At 43.3% G+C, this 19,593-nt stretch overlaps 1 protein-coding gene across 1 annotated transcript; it reads left to right on the forward strand.

The window, feature by feature from the left end:
- Positions 1-508: 508 nt before the first annotated feature.
- Positions 509-19,593, forward strand: zbtb16b (zinc finger and BTB domain containing 16b). The gene is made up of 7 exons (XM_026319448.1): positions 509-623; positions 1,888-3,154; positions 5,745-5,842; positions 8,096-8,182; positions 15,403-15,573; positions 16,668-16,835; positions 18,081-19,593. Exons 2-7 carry the CDS (start codon positions 1,983-1,985, stop codon positions 18,308-18,310), a joined length of 1,926 nt encoding a protein of 641 aa, XP_026175233.1. The 5' UTR covers positions 509-623; positions 1,888-1,982; the 3' UTR covers positions 18,311-19,593.

The following is a 19,593-nucleotide window of genomic DNA, read 5'->3' on the forward strand; positions in this document are numbered from 1 at the left end:
AAATATTTTCCCAGGGGTGCGGAATAAAAATGCAGGCAGAATTAAATTAACTAGTAAATCAAATAAGACAATTTAAATGTAATTCCAATTAAATACATCTGCAATAAAGGTAGGTGCTTATTTAAACTATTTTAGGGACGCATTGGGTGGGCACAGATTCTTGACCTCAGTACTTCTACCCCAATATTGTCAGGACATTTTCACCTTCAGTAGACAGTGGAGAGCTCACATGAAGCGAGGAGAGCAGAGGGGGTGACATGCATTAAAAAGATCCCCAGCTGAATTCTGAGCATAATACTTTAGACCTATTTAATATTCATCGATTTCTGTTGCAACATTGATATTTCTTAGACTGACTTGTCCTCTTCATTATACTTTCTGTAATGGTTCTTCTGATCCCAGCACTCCAACTCGCTCATGTTCCACATGTGGTGCGCAAGCCTGGTCGTATTTTGAAAGTCCCCCCCGCCCCCGGAAGTCTCTTTTCCCCCCTGCTGCTTTGACTGTGGTGGCTGGTTGATGATTTGCTTACTTGGAGCAGGACTGAGTTTGGAGCGGGTACTGTGAAATGTGTAACCATGATGCTGCCTGGATAATCAGCGGAGGACGTTAAGGAGACCGAGGTAAGAACAACTGACAGCCGACACTTTTATTATTTCTGCGCACGGTTTCACTCGGGTCATTCCGCTCCCATGAACTACTTTCCAGCGTCGGACTCATTTTTACAGTCAGTATTTATATTAGAGTCAGTTTTGCACATGCTGTTAGAATTTCATGCAGCAGACATGTGCAAATCGACCTAAGTTGTTTTTTTTTTCTTCGCAGCCTGATTGAGGATCTCACAAACTTGATGAAGCTCAGTCTGCACCGCGTTTATCACTGTTTTGGATAAACTGCTTCTTTTATTGTCAGATGTGCCCTCACGCACCGTGCACGCGGTTGAATGAGCGCGTACCGAGCGCTCGTTTTGTCGCAAGGGACCTGGATGATGATAAGAGGTGGATTTGTGTGCGTGTGCACCTGATGCGCTCCGGGGTTTGCGGCTAGTTGAGGATGCGGCCCGTCGGCACCGCTGAGTGGTCGCACCAGGCTGAGCAGCAGGCAGAGCCCAGCCGCTCGCTCGGACGCTCGATCGGGCGTTTCAACGCACTGAGCGGCCGCTTCGTTTGCGCGCTTTCGTGCTGTTGGAGAGTTTTGGTAACTTACTTGGAGGCTTTTTAGCGCAGGGCGCGTGACTGTCTCTCACGCAGACAACCATGAACGTGCGCAGCCTAAATGAACTGATGAGCGCTTCAAGGCGTTTGTTAACAGCAGACCTACCTGTTGAGGGCATGTGTGTGTGTGTGTGTATGTGTGCGCGCGCATATATTTGTGTGTGTGTGTGAGAGAGACAGAGAGAGAGTGCGCGCGCGTCTGTGTATTTGTGTGTGTGCGTAGGTGTGTGTGTGAGCAGCTTGATAAATTGAACCGTCACCTCTCAGTATGCAGACGTTATTACAGCGACGTGACCGCTCTCAACGAGACCCCAGACTAATCACCTGCAGTGGAAACTGTTGCTTTGGCTCATCGACCTGTTGTCTGCCTTTGGTTCTTAATTCAAATAAATAAACATGTAGGGCGCATGAAATAAAACCTCTGAAGAAATCACGCTGGCGTTTATATTTCATTGAATTATATTTCGGTGCCCTTTTTTTTTTTTTTTAATTATTAAAAAATCCTATTGATTGAGCCAAGTTGAAAGTGTGCTCTGGAGTATAATTAACTGTCTTTTATTCCACATTGTAAGTGAGTCAGGCTCTAATGACCCATACCCCCCCCCCCCCCCCCCCCCCCCAAAACACACACACACATCTCTCCTTCCCCCCTCTACTCTTTCCACCCAAACAGCCCTACAACCAGCTGAAGACAAGTGAAGCAGGCAGACCAGCCACACCTCATGCGTGGGCTCAGCAAAGGTCCGGTTGGATACGGGTCTGACAAACATGGGTGTGCTCCAGCTCCACAATCCCACTCACCCCAGCACGCTTCTGCAACGGGCCAATCAGATGCGTCTGACCGGCACCTTGTGTGATGTCATCATCACGGTGGATGGCCAGGAGTTCCCAGCGCACCGCACCGTCCTGGCCTGCACCAGCAAAATGTTTGAGATCTTGTTCCACCGCAGCAGCCTGCGCTACGCCCTGGACTTCCTGTCCCCTAAGACCTTCCAGCAGATCCTGGAGTACGCCTACACCGCGTCCCTCCAGGCCACGGCCGAGGACCTGGATGACCTGTTGTACGCCGCAGAGATCCTGGAGATTGAGTACCTGGAGGAACAGTGCCTGAAGGTGCTGGAAACCATCCAGGCAGAGGAGAGCGAGGAGGTGGCGGTGAGGAGCTCCGGAGACCACAGCGACCACAGCCGGGCCAGGCACTGGAGGCACATATTGATGTCCAAGAAGCATTCCATTCAGGACGAACCCAGCTACACTTCCCCAACTGCCCTACACCACCTGGCACTGTACCACATGACAGAGAGGAGCTCTCCTGGTCCAGATCCCGAGGTGGGTCCTAAATCGAGCCCCAGGCTGGACACAGAGGTTGAAATGGAAAGCTCCCAGCAGCCTCAGTACGAGAGTGCAGAGTTATCCCAGCCCTCATCTCTAGATCCTGCCACAAGTATAAAGTCAGAAAGCATGCAGGTGGATGAAGCCAATGGCTGTGAAGGCAGGTCCTCCAGCGCTGGGGAGGGAAGCTGCGTGTCAGATCAGCCCAGGGACGAGGGCCCAGGGACGCCACTGAGAAGCAGCGTTATCACCAGCGCTCGAGAGCTGCACACAGGCCCCGAAGATGGAGGACAAGTGGTAGGAAACTCTCTTGACTGTTTCCCCGGGATAGCTGAGAAACATCTGGCCTCCATATACTCTGTGCCCTCCAACCACACAGGGGAGGGGATGCTGCCAGTGTCCGTTTCAGTGGCCCCGTCCCTGGGCGTGCCGCTGGACCCAAGAGCCTACAGCGGCCTGCTGCACCAGGGCTTACTGCACAGGGAGCTCCTCAGCCGGCTGGGCCAGTTCGCAGCAGGGATGAGGCACGAGGGCCAGGCTCAAGGCCAGCAGTGTTGTGGCGAGTGTGGGCTTCAGCTGCACAGCAGACAGGCCATGGAGCAGCACAGGTAAATAAACAAATATTCATCAGTGCCACAATTTTTTTTTCATACAGTCCTGAATTTCTGCTTTGGGGATGAATAACGTCGATCTTATCATTGCAGCATATATCAAATCTATTTTGGTTTCAAAATGGGATCCAAACGCTAACAAACAATCATTAATACCTAAAGAAAAAGGTCTCAGTGACAGCTACGCTCTGCTACACATTTTTACTGATACATGTGTTACGTCTAATGAAAGATGTAAGGGATTTGCAGGTGCAGGTGTGCTTCTGCAGTATGATGGATGTAAGCTAAGTAGCTGATTATGCTGTTAGGAAAATCATTGGACACGTGTCTTGTGAATTAAATCGTTTCTTGGTCTTCAGGAGTCCCCCCCCCCCCCCATCCAACATGTTAAAATACTCAGAGAGCTAAAAGCTGGAAGAAGCAACAATAAATATGTTAATTTATTCTCAGAGACACCTGCACTCATGCCTTAACAGTGAGATGTGTCGGGAAGTTCTGAATCGGGTCTTTGTGAGGGATTTGATATAAACAGGCACCGGTGTCACAAGACGCTGGTATTTACAAAGCCTCATTTTCTAAATTTTGTTTGATTATTTGTGGAGACATGCGCCTCAAACAACATGCTGTCTCCTACGCTGTTTGATATGCATTCCTTTGCTTCAGCAGAGAGATGCTGCTCAGCGGGGACCAGGCTGGACACTCTAGTTAGATGATGATAACTTCATGTTTCTGTATTCATGTTTTTTTTTTTGTCTATTTCTCCTTTATTTATGAGTCTGTCAGTTTGTGTTTTGTCATTGTAAACACAAACTTACCAACTAGCGTAATGACAATTCTCATTAACTTGATTGCAGATGTTTGCAGATGAGATAATTGTGTGTGCTTGGCAGTGTTTGACTCATCACTAATCGTTAGAAACAAGACAGTCTGTGAGCCCAACGTCCTAACATGCAGCTAACGCAGTTTTTTCCCCAGTTGGCGCCTGTGGCTGACATTTCAGCCGTGTGCCACTCTCGAGTTGTGTTGAAACCGCCCAGTGAAACACAGCTTCCTGTGGGATATTTAGTGATGCGCGTTGCTTACTCATGGAGACAGGCGGATGTCCGCAGGATGAAGGAGTTGTATTGGTGGCACAGCTTGAGGATGTAATGAAATTGCTGTAGGTTTGTAACCAGGTCACTGAGCAGACACCTGGTCTGCAGGTTGACATTTTCTAGAGTTGTTAAAGAAGTATCCCCCAGCACAGCTGTGGTATGAAAAGCTATACACAGATTTGGTTTAGAAGTTTTGCTCAAGCAGTTTTGTTACAAGAAAATACTAAAATTGTGCTCTAAATTAGGACATTTGATATTTTTCTTCTGCCTGAAATGAGGTAGACATTACAAAATTCAAACTATAGCATAGCAGGTGATGAGAGCTAAGTTAATAAAACTAAAAAGCACCTCATGTTTTCAGCATCCTTAAATTAATGTACTTAAAATTATTATTATAATTTAATCATGGAATATTTTTAAGAAAGTAAAATTATCAGAATCTATTTTCATGTTTTTGGGGTTTTTTTTTTTTTTTTTGAATTTTTTGCATTTGCATTTGCAGATATGTTTTATGACTGCGAAGAGGAGACAGGAAATAAAGGGAGAGATGGGGAAATGCAATGCAACAAATGTCCCCCCTACTGGCTTCAGACTGGGAACACTGTGATTACACGACAAGTGTTCTAAACCCCCGGGCCAAAAGGACACTCTATCCTTTTCCATTTTGTTATATAGTTAACAGTGTAGAGAAAAAATACAGGCATGATGTTTGCATGGTTCACACTTCAGACTGCTGGGACATAATCAGAATAAACGCTTTAAGTCTCACATGAATGAATGAAAAGTAAACTATCATTAAATGTCAATCAAATCGTCTGTCTTGCAGTAAAAATCCAAAATGCTGTCAGTGCTGCAAAATAATTCACTTCATGTTGATTTCACATGTGCTAAATTACATCTAAAGACTCATTTATTTTGACCACGGACTGTGTTTAAGCGTGGACTGTTTGCTCTGCAGTTAGCGGGGTGATATAAGGATAGCAGTACAGATGCCTTGCATGCTTGGATGTGTGTGATATGATATGATAGGTTTTGCTGCCGGCTCATCTTCAGCGAATCATTTTTTTCTCCTTTTCATTGCAGTTACAGGAGAAGTGTATGTGTGTGCATGTTATGTTGGGCATGAGTTTGCGTGCACATGTGTGTGTGTGTGTCTGTGTGCCCAGTGTCTTGCATTGCTGGCGGGTGGAGGCACGCGTATGTCTGCACTCTGAAATTAGCCAGATATCCTATTGTCTGTGTTCTGTTAGCATTCATGCATTGTGATTCAGAACTCCAAGGGCCTCTTACACTAATGATGTTGCATTCAGCGAGGGATTCTTGCTGGAATTAAAACATGCTCCTCTTGTTACGAGGACAATGATGCTTCTGGGTTTGGGAGATCTTACTTGAAAAAGGCGCAGAAACGAGATCCGTTTATTATTGCAGTGTGTTCCCCTCTCTCTGCTCTCGTCTCCGCTAACATGCTCACGTTAGTGTTTGTTTTTCCACAGGAGGCGGCACAACGAGGAGAAGGGCCACGGCTGCGAGTACTGTGGCAAACACTTCCAGGACAGCATGCGGCTCAGAATGCACATGCTATCTCACACAGGTACTCAATAACTCTCACGTTCCCATTTCTTAATATACAGTACTTATGAAACCTCTTGATAGTGCGGCCTTTAAAATGCACCTGTTCGTACTACAACCCCCCCCCCCCCCCCCCCCTCTCCTCCTCCTCTCAGTTAGTGCTGCTCCGAATACTTGGATCATGCTTTCTTTTCCATGCTTAGGTCTGTGTACCTCTCCCTCTCTCTCTCTCCTCTCCGTCTCTCTCTAATCTCTCTCCGTTTGAATCGTTTCTGTGTTTTTCGGAGACTCTGGCAGCTCGCCAGCTCTGCCCCTTCTGAGTGATGACATCATCAGCTGCCGGCAGGCCTGGGTGTTCTGCCAGTGTTCTGAAGCGTGTGTGATGGCTCGCTCGCAGATGTGTGTCCAGGAACACACTGTACCCAAATGCAGACTTAATCAGACCTGACTGCTCTCCCAGCTACTTTATCCAAAATAGAGAAAGAGGAGCAGAGGGCGGGGTGTGTGTGCGGGGAGGGGGGGGATCATGGACTAAAAATGAAACTAAAACAGAAACCTCAGTTGGAATATGTGTATAGACAAGGTGAGGTCCCTTGCTTGGGAATGACATACTGCTGACAGATGAGAGAGAACCTGCTTCTTTAAACTTCACCTGAGTCGTCCTTTTTTTTTTCCCCTCCCCTCTTCTATACCCGCTGCATAACCCTAAACATACACGCTGTCTTGTATCGTTCTTAGCCCTCAACAACACACTTTGATTTTCAATTCTTACTGACATCTGGAACAGCAGCACCTGTAACCTAAATCAAATTTTTGCATAAACTCCCCCCACCTCAACGTGTCAACCCATAATACTACAAAAAAGGGGAAAAAAAAAAGATGTGGATCTCATTTCTTTGTCACTGTGTATTTCAGTATAGCAGCCTTAGATCCTGCTGGTTGCTAAGGAGCGAGTGCTCCACTGCTCTAATGGGCTGATTTGGTATTCAGCTCGATGCTGGCTCTTATTTTGGTATGCCAGACAAAGTGTTTTGATGGAGGACGATTGCAGCCGCGTCTGGAGACAGTTTGATGGTTTATGGATGAGAGCACACTCCGTGCCTTTGACTGCACAAGACAATGCACTATGTTCTCTTCTTCCCTTATCACACAATCTCACACAACACAACACACCACACTGGACAGCGTCACACAACATCAGGATCTACAATACTTCTTCAGTGTTATGACTATGTAAGACTACTCTCAACCAAGTTTTAGTTTTGTGCTGTGTAACAAAATTCTCCGTTCCAAAACAGTAACAGTTTGTTTTCAAAAACTGTTGTTTTTAGAAATGAACAGATTGAGGCTTTTTGTTATTTGTGTGCAGCACTGGGAACCGTGGCACAGTGTCTGTGCACAGAGGCATCGTAAGAGTTGAAAGAGGACCACATTTAGGCTGTAGCGCTCAGAGTTCCCAAAGCTTGTGGGTGTTTTAATGAGTCATTTTAACTTCATTTAAAGCCAGCTGAGCAGAAAATAGATCAGTGAATGAGCCCTGGGCCAGTATGGATCTGCAACCGATTTACATCTCTCTGCGAGCCAGCCCACATCCAAACAGCTGTGTGTGTGTGTGTGTCTGCGTGTGAATATCTGTCCTATGTGTCTGTCTGTGCAGGTGTGAGGTGAGTGCAGAACAAGGAGCGAATGTTTCTGCAAGCAGTATGCATACTTATCTCTTTCATGGCTTCATCACAATAGACAAGGGCATTCCAAAGGTGAACTGGGAACTGTAGTTACAGTGTATGCGATGGGATTTGGGGTGTTGACTCTGAAGTGTTTTTTTGATAAAGGGATGTGCCGCAGGCGGGAAGCGTCTGCTGTAGAGAGAACACCCAGTCCTTCTGTGGCCTCTCAGGCAGACAGTCTCTCACTGTTCAGAGACTGATAACACGGTAAATAAAACTCTTCAGCGCGGCTCTTTTTTGTGAAGAAGAAGGGCCATTGCGCCCTGTCTGGCGCTTTTGTTTGTCGTGAGTTGTATTTTTATGGCACTTTCCTCTGCTCCATTGTTCTCTGCGCATTTGCTTCCTTGTGTTAACACCTGAAAAGCACATGCGTCTGACAAGCAAGGTTTTTTTTGGTGACTTTTGCAATAAAGCGTCTTTGTTCTTCTCTCTTTTTGCTTTTTCCACAGGTGTTTTTAAATGCAAAATTACCTGACTGTCTATACAATGACACATTTGTGCTTATGTCTGATCAAAATACATTCCTTTGAATTTGATTTCATCTACAGCTCCTGCGGAGGCGCTGGTGTGTGATCAGTGTGGAGCAACATTCGCCTCAGAGGATGCTCTGGAAGCCCACAGACAAACACACACAGGTACGTTAAAATGTGTGCATGCACTAACACCCTCCCCTCCACCCATCACACACATGCTAGCAGACACTGACACACGCACACATTATGTTTAACTTGGACAGCGTGCACCGAGCTGTTGAGTAAGCCGTGACTACAGAACTTGTGATCATGGGTCTAAACTTGCTTGTCATGCTGGCTGAGTTAAACTGTTCCTGTCATGATGCTTCATAATTTATCAACAAAGAGGTGGGAGGGCCTCTCACATGTCACCCACTAATATCTCCTGGCATCCAGGCCCACTGCATGCCACTTTGCCACAGCCATAGCTTTACAGCACCAGAATTACAGTTTCGCAGACATACTATTCTCACCTCCTCTCTGATAGAGACTGGAATTATTCATCTTGCACACAAACACCTTTTGTCTGTTTCTGTGATCATTAAAATCAATCAAAAATCATTAAATGTTTTCATGTCTGGCATTAGCAGCTTTTTTAAATTGTGTCGTTTTGGCTGAGAGACTGCACAAACTATAAAGTGACTTATGACTTGTAATCTGGGCTCTTAGAATTTGGAACATCCCCTCTGAGGACCTGAAGTCATTAACATTTCTTAAAATCAATCGACATTCGATATTATTAGTCACAAGCAGACAGAGGTCTGTTGCACTTTTCAAAGCAGAAGGTAGAGAGCTTTACAGAAAGAAGGAGGGGAAAGGAAAATGAAAATAAAAACTTTACAGATGACATAAGAAGTCCCAAAGTCAAAACTAATGTCTTTAAGAGTACTATTTTTTATTTGAATTGATTATCATCAGACTCATGGGTGTTATTATATTTGATAACAGTATTAAACTAAACTTTATTAAGAGTTTATATGTTGTCAGTAAGGATTTTATTGATGGTTAGTAATTAATACTTTATCAGCTTTGTTGATACGTAAAAGATAATAAAATACATAAATCTAAAACCATAATAAAAATCATAATAATATATGTTATATTTTCCATCTTACATATGTACACACACTATATAGTTTAAAGACTGTTGCTTTATTTTAACACTTGATTCATCAATTAGTCAACTGTCAGCACCTATTTTTGATAAATACATAAACAGATTTATCATAATTCTTGTCCATCCATCTATCCATCATCTACCACTTATTCTGGAACATCCTGGGTCACTGGACACCAGGGTCCACAGTGGAAAAACTGCCAGTCTATCACAGGGCTGATACACAGAAACAGACAAATACTAACACTCACATTCACACATAGAGGCAATTTAGAGCCACCCAGTTTTGAGAAGGATTGAAACCCTCAATCCTGTTCGGCTAACAGTATTAAGTGCTGTGTCCATAGCCTTCTACAGTAGAAAAATAAATTGTTTTTGGACTGTTGGACAAATCGGACACTACAAAGACATGACGTGGAAAATCGTGATGGACATTTTTTGTCTTTGACTTTGTCTAGCATTTAGGAGATCAAATTATTTAAGAACTTAACAGTTAATCAAAGTCATTTAGTTAGTTGCAGCCCTGAAGTAAATACAATCCAAAAACCTTGTTTTCCATTTTTCTAATAATTTAAGACACCAACTACCACAAATGAACCTACAGCCCAGTGAATTCTCTGTCAGCTTAATGTCGGTCTTAGAGCATTAACATCTAGTTTATTGCCATTGATAAAGCCATCACTGACAACCTATAAAGCCTTTCTACTGTAAGTAAGCTTTGTAATGTAGTGGTTCTTTTCTCTTTTGTCCCATTAGCTTAGAGTGTGAAAGACTTAACAGCACGTGTTTGTCTCAAAACTCTAACTGTGAAAAACAGTGGCATTGTTGTCAGACGGTACCCATGCCTGACAGTGTCTGAATCCACACCTTTTCTGCTACTGTCAGAGAAAGGTGATAACCCTCTCCAGAGCATTGGCATGTAACTGTAACTCCAGGTGGCACACACAGTATAAATAGTTAATGGATGGGGACATGGAAGGGTGTTAATGATGCCCAGAAGTTTCTACCTTCATCTCCCTGAGTTGTAAACATCCAAAGCTCTGTTTCAGCTTGGCAGAGTATCGAGAGCAGGGCAGAGGAGGGCATTACTCTCTCATTTTGTCATGATCTCAGCTTGGCCTGTTGAGATGCATGACCATTTGTATGGACTTTTACTATAGCTTTCATAGCCTATGACAGGAGCTGTAGAAACGGAATCAGCAGTGCTAAAGTTACAATTATCTAACTCCATGTATTAAATATCACCTATTTTATTTCTCCTAAAAATACACAGGATCTTTTAGTGTTCAGCGCCAATGGCGCAGCGTTAATTTACCATGTGGCACAACCAGTGAGCCACATGAGTTTCCTCTTAGCAGATTAACACTTGTCAGACCTCAGCAGCTGCAACACTGTTGTCCACCTCCTGGAGAGGAAAGAATGCTACTTTTGGGAGACCTTGCTCTGAAGCAATTTGGCAATGTTGGCCTCAAGACTATTTTACAGTGAAAGTCTCTTTAGCCATTTTGATATGTCAGAGGTGAATGGCCGTGGGTTGCTGAAGTTAGAGATCAAAGAGGGGGGTAGGGGTAGAATGGACTGTGGGAAGGGAAGGGGGTAGGGGTATGTGAGGACTTCCTGAGGGCAAGAGGATTGCTGCTGGTGTTGGATGCCAGAACTGAGAGGAAAACAACATCATGTGCTGCTGTTTACTCCTCACCGCAGTGCTGTCATAGTCTCCTCTGACCTACTTGTCAGTGCCCAAAATAAAAGAATGGATCTGTCTCTGAATTGCTCTTACAACCAAGGGGTTTGTTTTGGAGTCAAAACTCTGGGGCCACAAAGCTTTTGATTTTGGAAACCCAAGAATGCAGATAATCTACAGTAGGCAGGAAGACTGTATACAGTATGTTTAAGACCTTACAGGCTGACCATTTTGCCACCTAGTCTTCAAGGCAAAGGCAAGTGCTGCCTTTGTGTACTCTCAGCAGCTGCACGGTTTTCACACATTACAGGCTGCTTCATCAAGTGAATAATATTACCGTCTGTCCGAGCCCTAATTAAACAGTCCTGTAGTCCATTCAGATGCAGCCCAGGCTTTATAATGCAGCCCTCTTATTGCAGACCTTTTAGCTTGCCTTATTTGCGTGTCTGTCATCATACTGCATGTTCATATTAATAACCCAGTTGTAATTCATACATAAACCCTAATCTACAATGAACTGTGCTCCGTTTGGCCAGTGTGTACCCATTATTTATTTGCGTTGAGTGTAAGGAAAACTCAGGGATGTCAGTGACAAAGAGAACACAGTAGACAGAAATAATTGTAAACATTTGGGAATTGAGGCAAATGAAACAATGTGTGACCTCAATGAACCGGTCCATGGAATGGTGGTTAAACACGAGCAACGTATCTCTTGTTGCATTAATTATTGAGTCGGTTGTTCCTCACTCGAGTAGATTAGCAGTCTACTGATGAGCACCCAGGGTTGTTTAAGGTACTGTAGTGTTTTTGTATGTGCTTCTTAAGCTGCTACATCTACAGGGGGCTGTCTGCATGAACACATAGAGTAGTATGAATGCACAGGGTCATGTGAGGTCTAGCACATAATGTGTCCTGCACAACTGTGTATATTTAACTGGGTGATATCAGTGAGCCAGCAGACAGTGAGCACACTATATTTGAGCAGGACCTGATGACATACTTCAAGGTGTCTTCATGTTGCCTTCTCCAGTTAGTGGACATAAGCAACCGTGAGGTTAATATTGTAAATTGTGTAGCAGCAGCAGATTTGTTCTGCTTTGACTTGGCTGTCATTCACTATTTACTAAAACAAATACCTTAACAGATCAAATTCCACTGGTATTTAATGATTTACAAAATAACAGTCCAAATGAGAAGTTTTGTTTCTATAAGGTTTAGGAAATATAAAGCAAAACAACTCCCTAATCCATCAGTATAATTGGTGGGCAATGGACACTAAAGTTAAGATTAACACAGAAGAAATTATATAGATTTGTGGTCATCACTGAATACAATCTCTTGTTCAATTTGCAGTGGGTTTACTCCCAGATTCTCAGGGTGGGAAAACTTTTGTTTGCAGCTTGAAAAGAAACAGGCTGTGCTTATTTGTGAATGAAGGGATTAGCTTGAACACTTCACCCCAACAAGGACCATGATCCTATCTGGTTGCCTAGACACATGGTTTTGTTTCTTAGGCAGCGTGAGAGCCTGGCTGGCTCCCACCTCAGTTGGACTGAATAAGTGGCAGATGTATGAAGGCAGACCATGTTAAATCACTTGAGCATACACATCGTCTTAGTCGCGATATGCTGAAATAGCATAACAACCTCAAACCGTCCTGAATTACAAACCTAATTGTGCATTAGACAAGCAGCTCAGTAATATAATGCACAGTAAATGTTTATATTCTCTGCACCACAGCTGAAGTACTTGCAAAGTAAATCATTATTCCCACTAAGGCTCCCTCCCAGTAAACACAATGCTCAGTCAACTCTCCAGCCTTTGAGGAATACCACTGATTACATGGTATTTGCCCCATTGAGGGCATGGGTCAGGGGGTCATCCAGTGCCTTAAAACCAAAACCCCAGGCCCATTGTCTGGTTAAGGGTGAGAATGCAGGGGGCAATGTCAGCCAACTTTAGGGCTTATTCTCTCATAAAAAAGCTCCTCTGCACTTATTACCAAAGCTTACTGGAAAACTCTACAACTGCAAATCCTTTTTTGTCTGAAAAGTTAACAGAGCACAGCGAGGCGAAATGCCACCACTAACACATACAAGCACTTCCTTGCCTCCAAAGGTTTTTGTTTACACTTCAAGATATTATTTGTTATTTTTATTTTCAGCGTCAGTTGCGCAGAATAAAATCGAAAACGACTGCTGAGCTGTTGTCAGCGCGTGTCAGCCTGAGATCAAGAGTGAGATTCTTGTGACGGAATATTTGTCATATTTCCTAACTCAAGTTTCAGGATTGCTGGTGACACGAGGATCAGGATATTCATCTGTGAGTGTATCACAGTAACGGTTTACCTCCATAAAGTACATAAGATGTTAACATTTCAGAGCAGACAAAGCATGCAGGCTGCACTGAAATGGCCATTTAGGTTACGTGATAGTAGATAAAGAGTGAGTGGATAGAGGATAATTAAAGTAGCCTTGAAGTATGTACAAGGTGGATAATATGTTATTCAGTTGGTTGAGGGCCCTTCTCTGCTTTGCTGGCAGCTAAACTAAGCTGGACGCAGTGGAACAGAAAGCACTCCCCCTGCTGGCTGCAGCAAATACTACATCAGAAACTGGTTAATGTGGATCAAGGCTCCACATCACAGGTCACGCAGAGACTGCGATCTGTGCTTCTTAAATGTCTTTAGCCATTTTTAGATGGATCATTATTCAGACTCTACTGTTGCACAGTGCATAGTGTCCTGGCATTAGTTAGGCATGAGTCAGGGAGAAAGTGAAGCTGGTTAGAGACAGTGAAAAGATTTCCTGTATGGTCAGCGGATAAGGGGAGTGGGGAGAGTGCAGAGGCGTTGAGAATGGAGGGTCTTTTGTCTTCAACTAAAATATTGTGATCCGTGGGTGAGAAAGGGCCTTGGTCATTAGGTGACAGCATAAAGACAGTGATTGTAATTGTTGTGTGAGGAGCCTATGACTAATGGGCTTGGTCAATGAGGGCCTGAACCTCATTGTGTGTCTTTTGTGCAAAAGTCCACAGACTAAAGCTTCTGAACAGGTGCAGTTCATTCCACCAGATCGCTTCCCTGCAGGATTGTTAACATCAGGGAATGTCTTTCATCCTGCCTTCTTTCTAGTAATGATTACAAATGATCAGTTGTATTAATGCTGTTTTGGAGCGAACATTTCAAAATAAGGTTCGAAAAGAAGCACCGTAATTTCAAGGAAGAGGCTTTGCGCATCTATGCCAAATTGTACTTATCTGTGAAATGTTAAAAAAAAAACATGGCTGCTTTGTTTGAACAAAGTGTGATGCGTGGATTAGTAAACAATACACGGTGAATGTTCCTGATTTATCCCTGAAAAATATGAATTTGCTTGATTTGTTTCTTTTTATTTCTACTTTGAACAGGCTTGTCTGTTAACTTGATTGAACCTAAAGCAAGTGTCTGACACTCTTCCCTCTTAGTATGAGTGTGCTGTATCCCTTTCCCTGCGTTAATTCCAATTTAATTGCCAGTTGCCTCAAGGCACTTCAATAACAGTAACAAATGATTTGATTTAGTGGACCTCATCAGACTGCATTTTAAATGCGACACAGCAACCCCACTTGAATTCCAATGAAGTGCTGGCACAGTCCTCTGTTTACTAATGATCCTCCGCTGGAGATGTCTGATTGAATCTGAGTCAGGAGCAATGGGACCTGCTAGCATTGTAAATGATCTGCAACCTGAGCAGACAGAGAAATAAGGACCTCATAATCTCACATTAAAGCCTCCATCTCCAGGACATGCACATTATGTCCAATGCAGCAGATTAACCAGTCCCTCAGACCTATCACACATATGAATTTGCATTGGTGTGAATGCCAGAATGGATGTGAGTGCTGGCGTACACAGCCTGTAGATCAAGTGTTGACTGTATGACAGCCAATGGATCTTCTTCACATAGCCATTTTGACTTAAACTACCCTGCCAGCGACTCTGTATCTGTATTCCTCCCCACACTCTGTGCAACAGGAAAGCAGCCCCAAAGAGATGCCAGGTCACACACACAGGATTAAACTGGATTGTGTTTTTTCCTGCAGTCCTGTCTTTAATGGCTTGATATCACTACTTAACATTCTGCACATAGCGCATAGTGTAGGCATCATTTAGGGTGGAGCTACTATCAGCCACTCTGAGCACAGAGACAGAGGACTTCACAGGCTGGAGCTGACTCCTGATGGGGAATGAAGAGAATAATTACACATCTAACATACCAGGAAGGAGCCATTGATTGTGTGATTGGCATGCTGTGCATTGTGTGGGAAATTCTTAAAGAAAACAATGACTTTAGTGGTTTAAAATAGAATGTATAAAGATCCACAGTTGAAAGTGCCTCTGGGCTTTTAGGGGAGTTAGTTTAGGTAGAGGCACTTGCTCTTTGAAAGAAGCTTCTCCCTCAGAGGACTCACAAAGTTGAAGTGACCCAGTTTCCTCACTTGTAAGGCCCTGTCTGTGTATGGTACTGAAATAACTGCGTCTGTGTGTTGTGCGTTCTCCAGGGACTGACATGGCGGTGTTCTGTCTGCTGTGTGCAAAGCGCTTCCAGACCCAGAAGGCCCTGCAGCAGCACATGGAGGTCCATGCAGGCATGCACAGCTACATCTGCAGCCACTGTGAGCGCCCCTTCCCCAGCCACACTACCCTTAAAAGACACTTACGCTCGCACACGGGTAAGACACGGACCATTTGCACAATCATCATCGTCTACAGTGTTAAGTCCTGTCATAAAACAAACGTTCGCTGTCAAAAGCATGCATGTGTTGAGACAGAGAGAAAGACAGCTGTATTTATTTTTGTATATGGGTTAATTTCCTTAGGTTATTGGCTTTAGGCTTTTAGTCAATTTGCATGCATCCTCTCCTTCTTTCTCCTTCTCTATAAGATGACTCACCTCTCTGATGACAGCACTGTACCGTTATGGCCGGTGCATATTTTGGGCAATTTCATCCTGTTTATATTTTGGGTTCTTAGACAGCCTTTGGGCTTCTGCAATTCACGGCTGTCAGTTCTAGTGTGGTTCACCCAAAATGATAGAGGAAACCCAAATAAATATTGAAGGAAAAGCAAATGGAAATGACTTGTCTGTGTGTTCTACCGAGGGTGAGTCTTAGTGCCGCAGGAGACGGAGAGATATTTACTGAAAAGATGTCCCCCTTTCTTCTTTTACCTTAAATAACACTCCGAGCTGTCAGAATGACTTGATGTCTAGACAGGAGAAATACATAATTGATGTGAAGAGACAGAAGTGAAGGGAGTTTTGGCCATGGCAGCGTATCTTGTTTGTATGCCATTCTGCTTGGAAGTAACATTTTGTAAATGTCATCTGCTCCACAGTGGGGTGGGGGATTGGGGAGAATCGGCCTGTAATGAGGAGAGCAATGTATCCTCTGACTTGGCTGTTGCTGTGGACACTGAGATAATGAGGCACATAGGTCATTGGAGATGAGTCAAACCCTCAGCCTAGGAGAGAAATAGATTAACTACAGTATAGAGAACAGAGCAGCACATGCCTGGAGGAGTTTTATTAGCTTTTAGCAGACAGCCAAGAGGAGTGTCCTCATGTCATAACATTAGCAACGTCTGAAAGCACATTATTTCCCCGTTGATATGCATGTTCAGAAAGAACTGCGTGACTATTTGACCTATGTAACTCCGTATGCACTATACTATGTCATGTGGAGGAAAAAGTTGGCCTTTAATGCTTCTTTCGATAATGGGATGCATTGGTGTTGTGACTGTTGTTTCCACACGACTGCGTTTTCAGGCGATCACCCATTTGAGTGTGAATTCTGCGGGAGCTGCTTCAGAGACGACAGCACGCTGAGGGGCCATAAACGCATACACACAGGAGAGAAGCCTTATGAGTGCAACGGCTGTGGGAAAAGGTTCAGCCTCAAACACCAGCTAGAGACACACTACCGTGTACACACAGGTGAGAGATCAGAGAGCGCGCACACAAACATACAGTGGTGCTGCTAACAGGGCTGATTTTGAACAGTTATTCAGTGTCTCCATGGTTGAAAGAAGAATGCTGGTAATACAGTTCATTATATTTGACAAATCCCACCAAAAGACCCAAATCGAACAATGAATTTATCCTACTAACAAGTATCTGTATAGCCAAGTTTTAATATAATCCATTCATTTAAATAAAAACATAACACATGGTTTTACTGGTTGACATGGCATCATAAACACTACCTTTTTATTTTAATCTAATTCCCCAGACACTGTCCTGCTGCTGTAGATACTCACTGAATGTGCATGAACAGGCAGCAGAAGAAAGTTCTCTATAACGGCACTACCCACTTCTTATAAGTAACTTGTACTCAAATCTACAGTGCTCAAGTGTCGTAGGAAATTATTTGTTCTTTCTTAAAAGTAAAAGTATATATATTATTTTTACATATTCATGCGTTTGACAGGAATAATGGACTTGGGACCAACTGCCACAGACAGGGTAGGGAAGTCAGATAATAATGAGAGAAACAGTAGTGAATCTATGACTTTCATCTTGTACGGGAACCAATGACATCAAATATATGAAAAATATATAACATTTTTAAATTATTTTTGCAGCTAAAATGACAGTGTGTCGTACAAAGGTGTACCGTCCATCCATCCATCCATTTTCTATACCCACTTATTCCTTAACCAGGGTCCCAGGGATCTGCTGGAGCCTATCCCAGCTCTCTTTGGGTGGAAGGCAGGGGTACACCCTGGACAGGTCACCAGTCCATCACAGGGCCACAAAGAGACAAACTACCACTCACACTCACACTCACTCCTATGGGCAAAGGTGTACCATATTATTTCTAAAGAAATGTCATCTAAATTAAGGTACATTAAAATTGTATTGAGGATGAGATTAAATACAATAAATCGTAATAACTACGTTTGAATGGTTTAGCGAGACAAAACTTACATTTTGTTAAACAATAATTTAATAATTATTATTTAATAATTTAAATTATCTGCTATCTTATACCTCACTGATGTTACACTAAATCCTGCTTTGTAGTGGATGACAATGACTGACCAATATCAAATATACCAATATTAAAGGAAAACACACACACACACACACACGCGCACACACACACACACACACACACACACACACACACACACAGGTCCAGGTCTACAAGGTTAATTGCTGTATTGTTGAATTTTTCAGGTGAGAAGCCATTCGAGTGTAAACTATGTCACCAACGATCCAGAGACTACTCGGCTATGATCAAGCACCTGCGCACTCACAATGGAGCGTCTCCATACCAGTGCACCATCTGCCAGGACTTCTGCCCGAGCCTGGCCGCCATGCAGAAGCACATGAAGGGCCACAAACCCGAGGAGGTGCCGGCAGACTGGAGGATTGAAAAGACTTATCTGTACGTCTGTTACGTCTGAGCAGGACTTGGACCCCACGCACAGTCTGACAAACACACACAGTCACTGTCGGGTAAAAGCCTTGTTAACTCCAGTGTTACTGAATTAAGGATAAAATGTTTCTCTGTGGGTTTGAAAAAAAATCTAACACTTCATGGATACCTGACAACACAAACATGCAAACATCTGTACAGATTTGTGTACACACTGGGGCTGCAACTAATTAGGTGTATTCTAAATTATCTTTACTAATAAGAGATAAATTGTTGTGGAAAGGTGACATCTTCAAATAACCTGTTTTGTCCGACTGACAGTCCAGTCCAAAGATACACAGTTTACAAAGATATAACACAGAAAAGCAACAATTCTCACAGTTCGAGAAGCAGAGAACATGTGAATATTTAGCATCTCTCCCTGGCAAATGACTGAAATTAATTGATTAGCAAAGCTGTTGATAGTTACACTTAATTTTCAGGACTAGTGCACACAAACATACACAGATGCGCGTTCTCTCTCTCTCTCTCTCTCTCTCTCTCTCTCTCTCTCTCTCTCTCTCTCTCTCTCTCACACACACACACACACACACACACACACACACACACACACACACACACACACACAGTTTTGACACAGTTTTGTTAATAACTGTCTCCTTGTAGATCCACTATGGTTAAAATCAACACCACCCTGGCTGCGACTGCTCACCTGTATTCGTAGCACAAGCTTTTCAATCGATTGCTAAACCATCAGGCAGCCTAAGTCGTCTTCTATGATTGTGCAGTAGATGTTGAAAATAATTCCACGAAGGCTTGATTGGCTGAACTTTGCAACATTTTCTCTTGTAATTTCCTTTGACTTCTCAGTTTTGTTTTGTTTTTTTGTTTTTCTTTCTGCTGTTGGATTGTTATTTTGGAGTTGTTTGTTTTCTGCATGTTTTACTTGAATGGTTGCCACATTTTGACCTCATAAGCTTGATCTCTTTAATTGCCTTGTCTTTCTTGCAGTGGGTTGTATTGTTTTGAGGTAGCTGGCTTACAATTTGAGTTTCTCTTGCAATGTAATACATTTTGCTATTTATATGTTGTTTATTTGTTACCAAATATGTGCTGGTTCTCATCACACAGTCGGTGTCTCTTGGGATGATTTCTAGTAGAGCAAGCTCTACCTCTCCTCATTTTCCACCATTTGTTTTCAAACCTACTGCAAATTATTGATTCACCAGTAGTTGTAATTTTCTAACGAACATCATAATTTAAATGGTCAAACAGTGTGTGAAAAAAATCCGAAGAGCCTCAACTTGGCTT

This window comes from Mastacembelus armatus, chromosome 13 (genome assembly GCF_900324485.2).
Source record: "Mastacembelus armatus chromosome 13, fMasArm1.2, whole genome shotgun sequence".
Lineage (NCBI taxonomy): Eukaryota > Metazoa > Chordata > Actinopteri > Synbranchiformes > Mastacembelidae > Mastacembelus > Mastacembelus armatus.

Bases quoted from the DNA above. Each gene is read 5' to 3' on its own strand.
- zbtb16b (XM_026319448.1), top strand. From the start codon at position 1,983: ATGGGTGTGCTCCAGCTCCACAATCCCACTCACCCCAGCACGCTTCTG. The intron at 3,155-5,744 runs GTAAATAAACAA...GTTTTTCCACAG, and splicing joins CAGGCCATGGAGCAGCACAG to GAGGCGGCACAACGAGGAGA. The intron at 5,843-8,095 runs GTACTCAATAAC...TTTCATCTACAG, and splicing joins GCACATGCTATCTCACACAG to CTCCTGCGGAGGCGCTGGTG.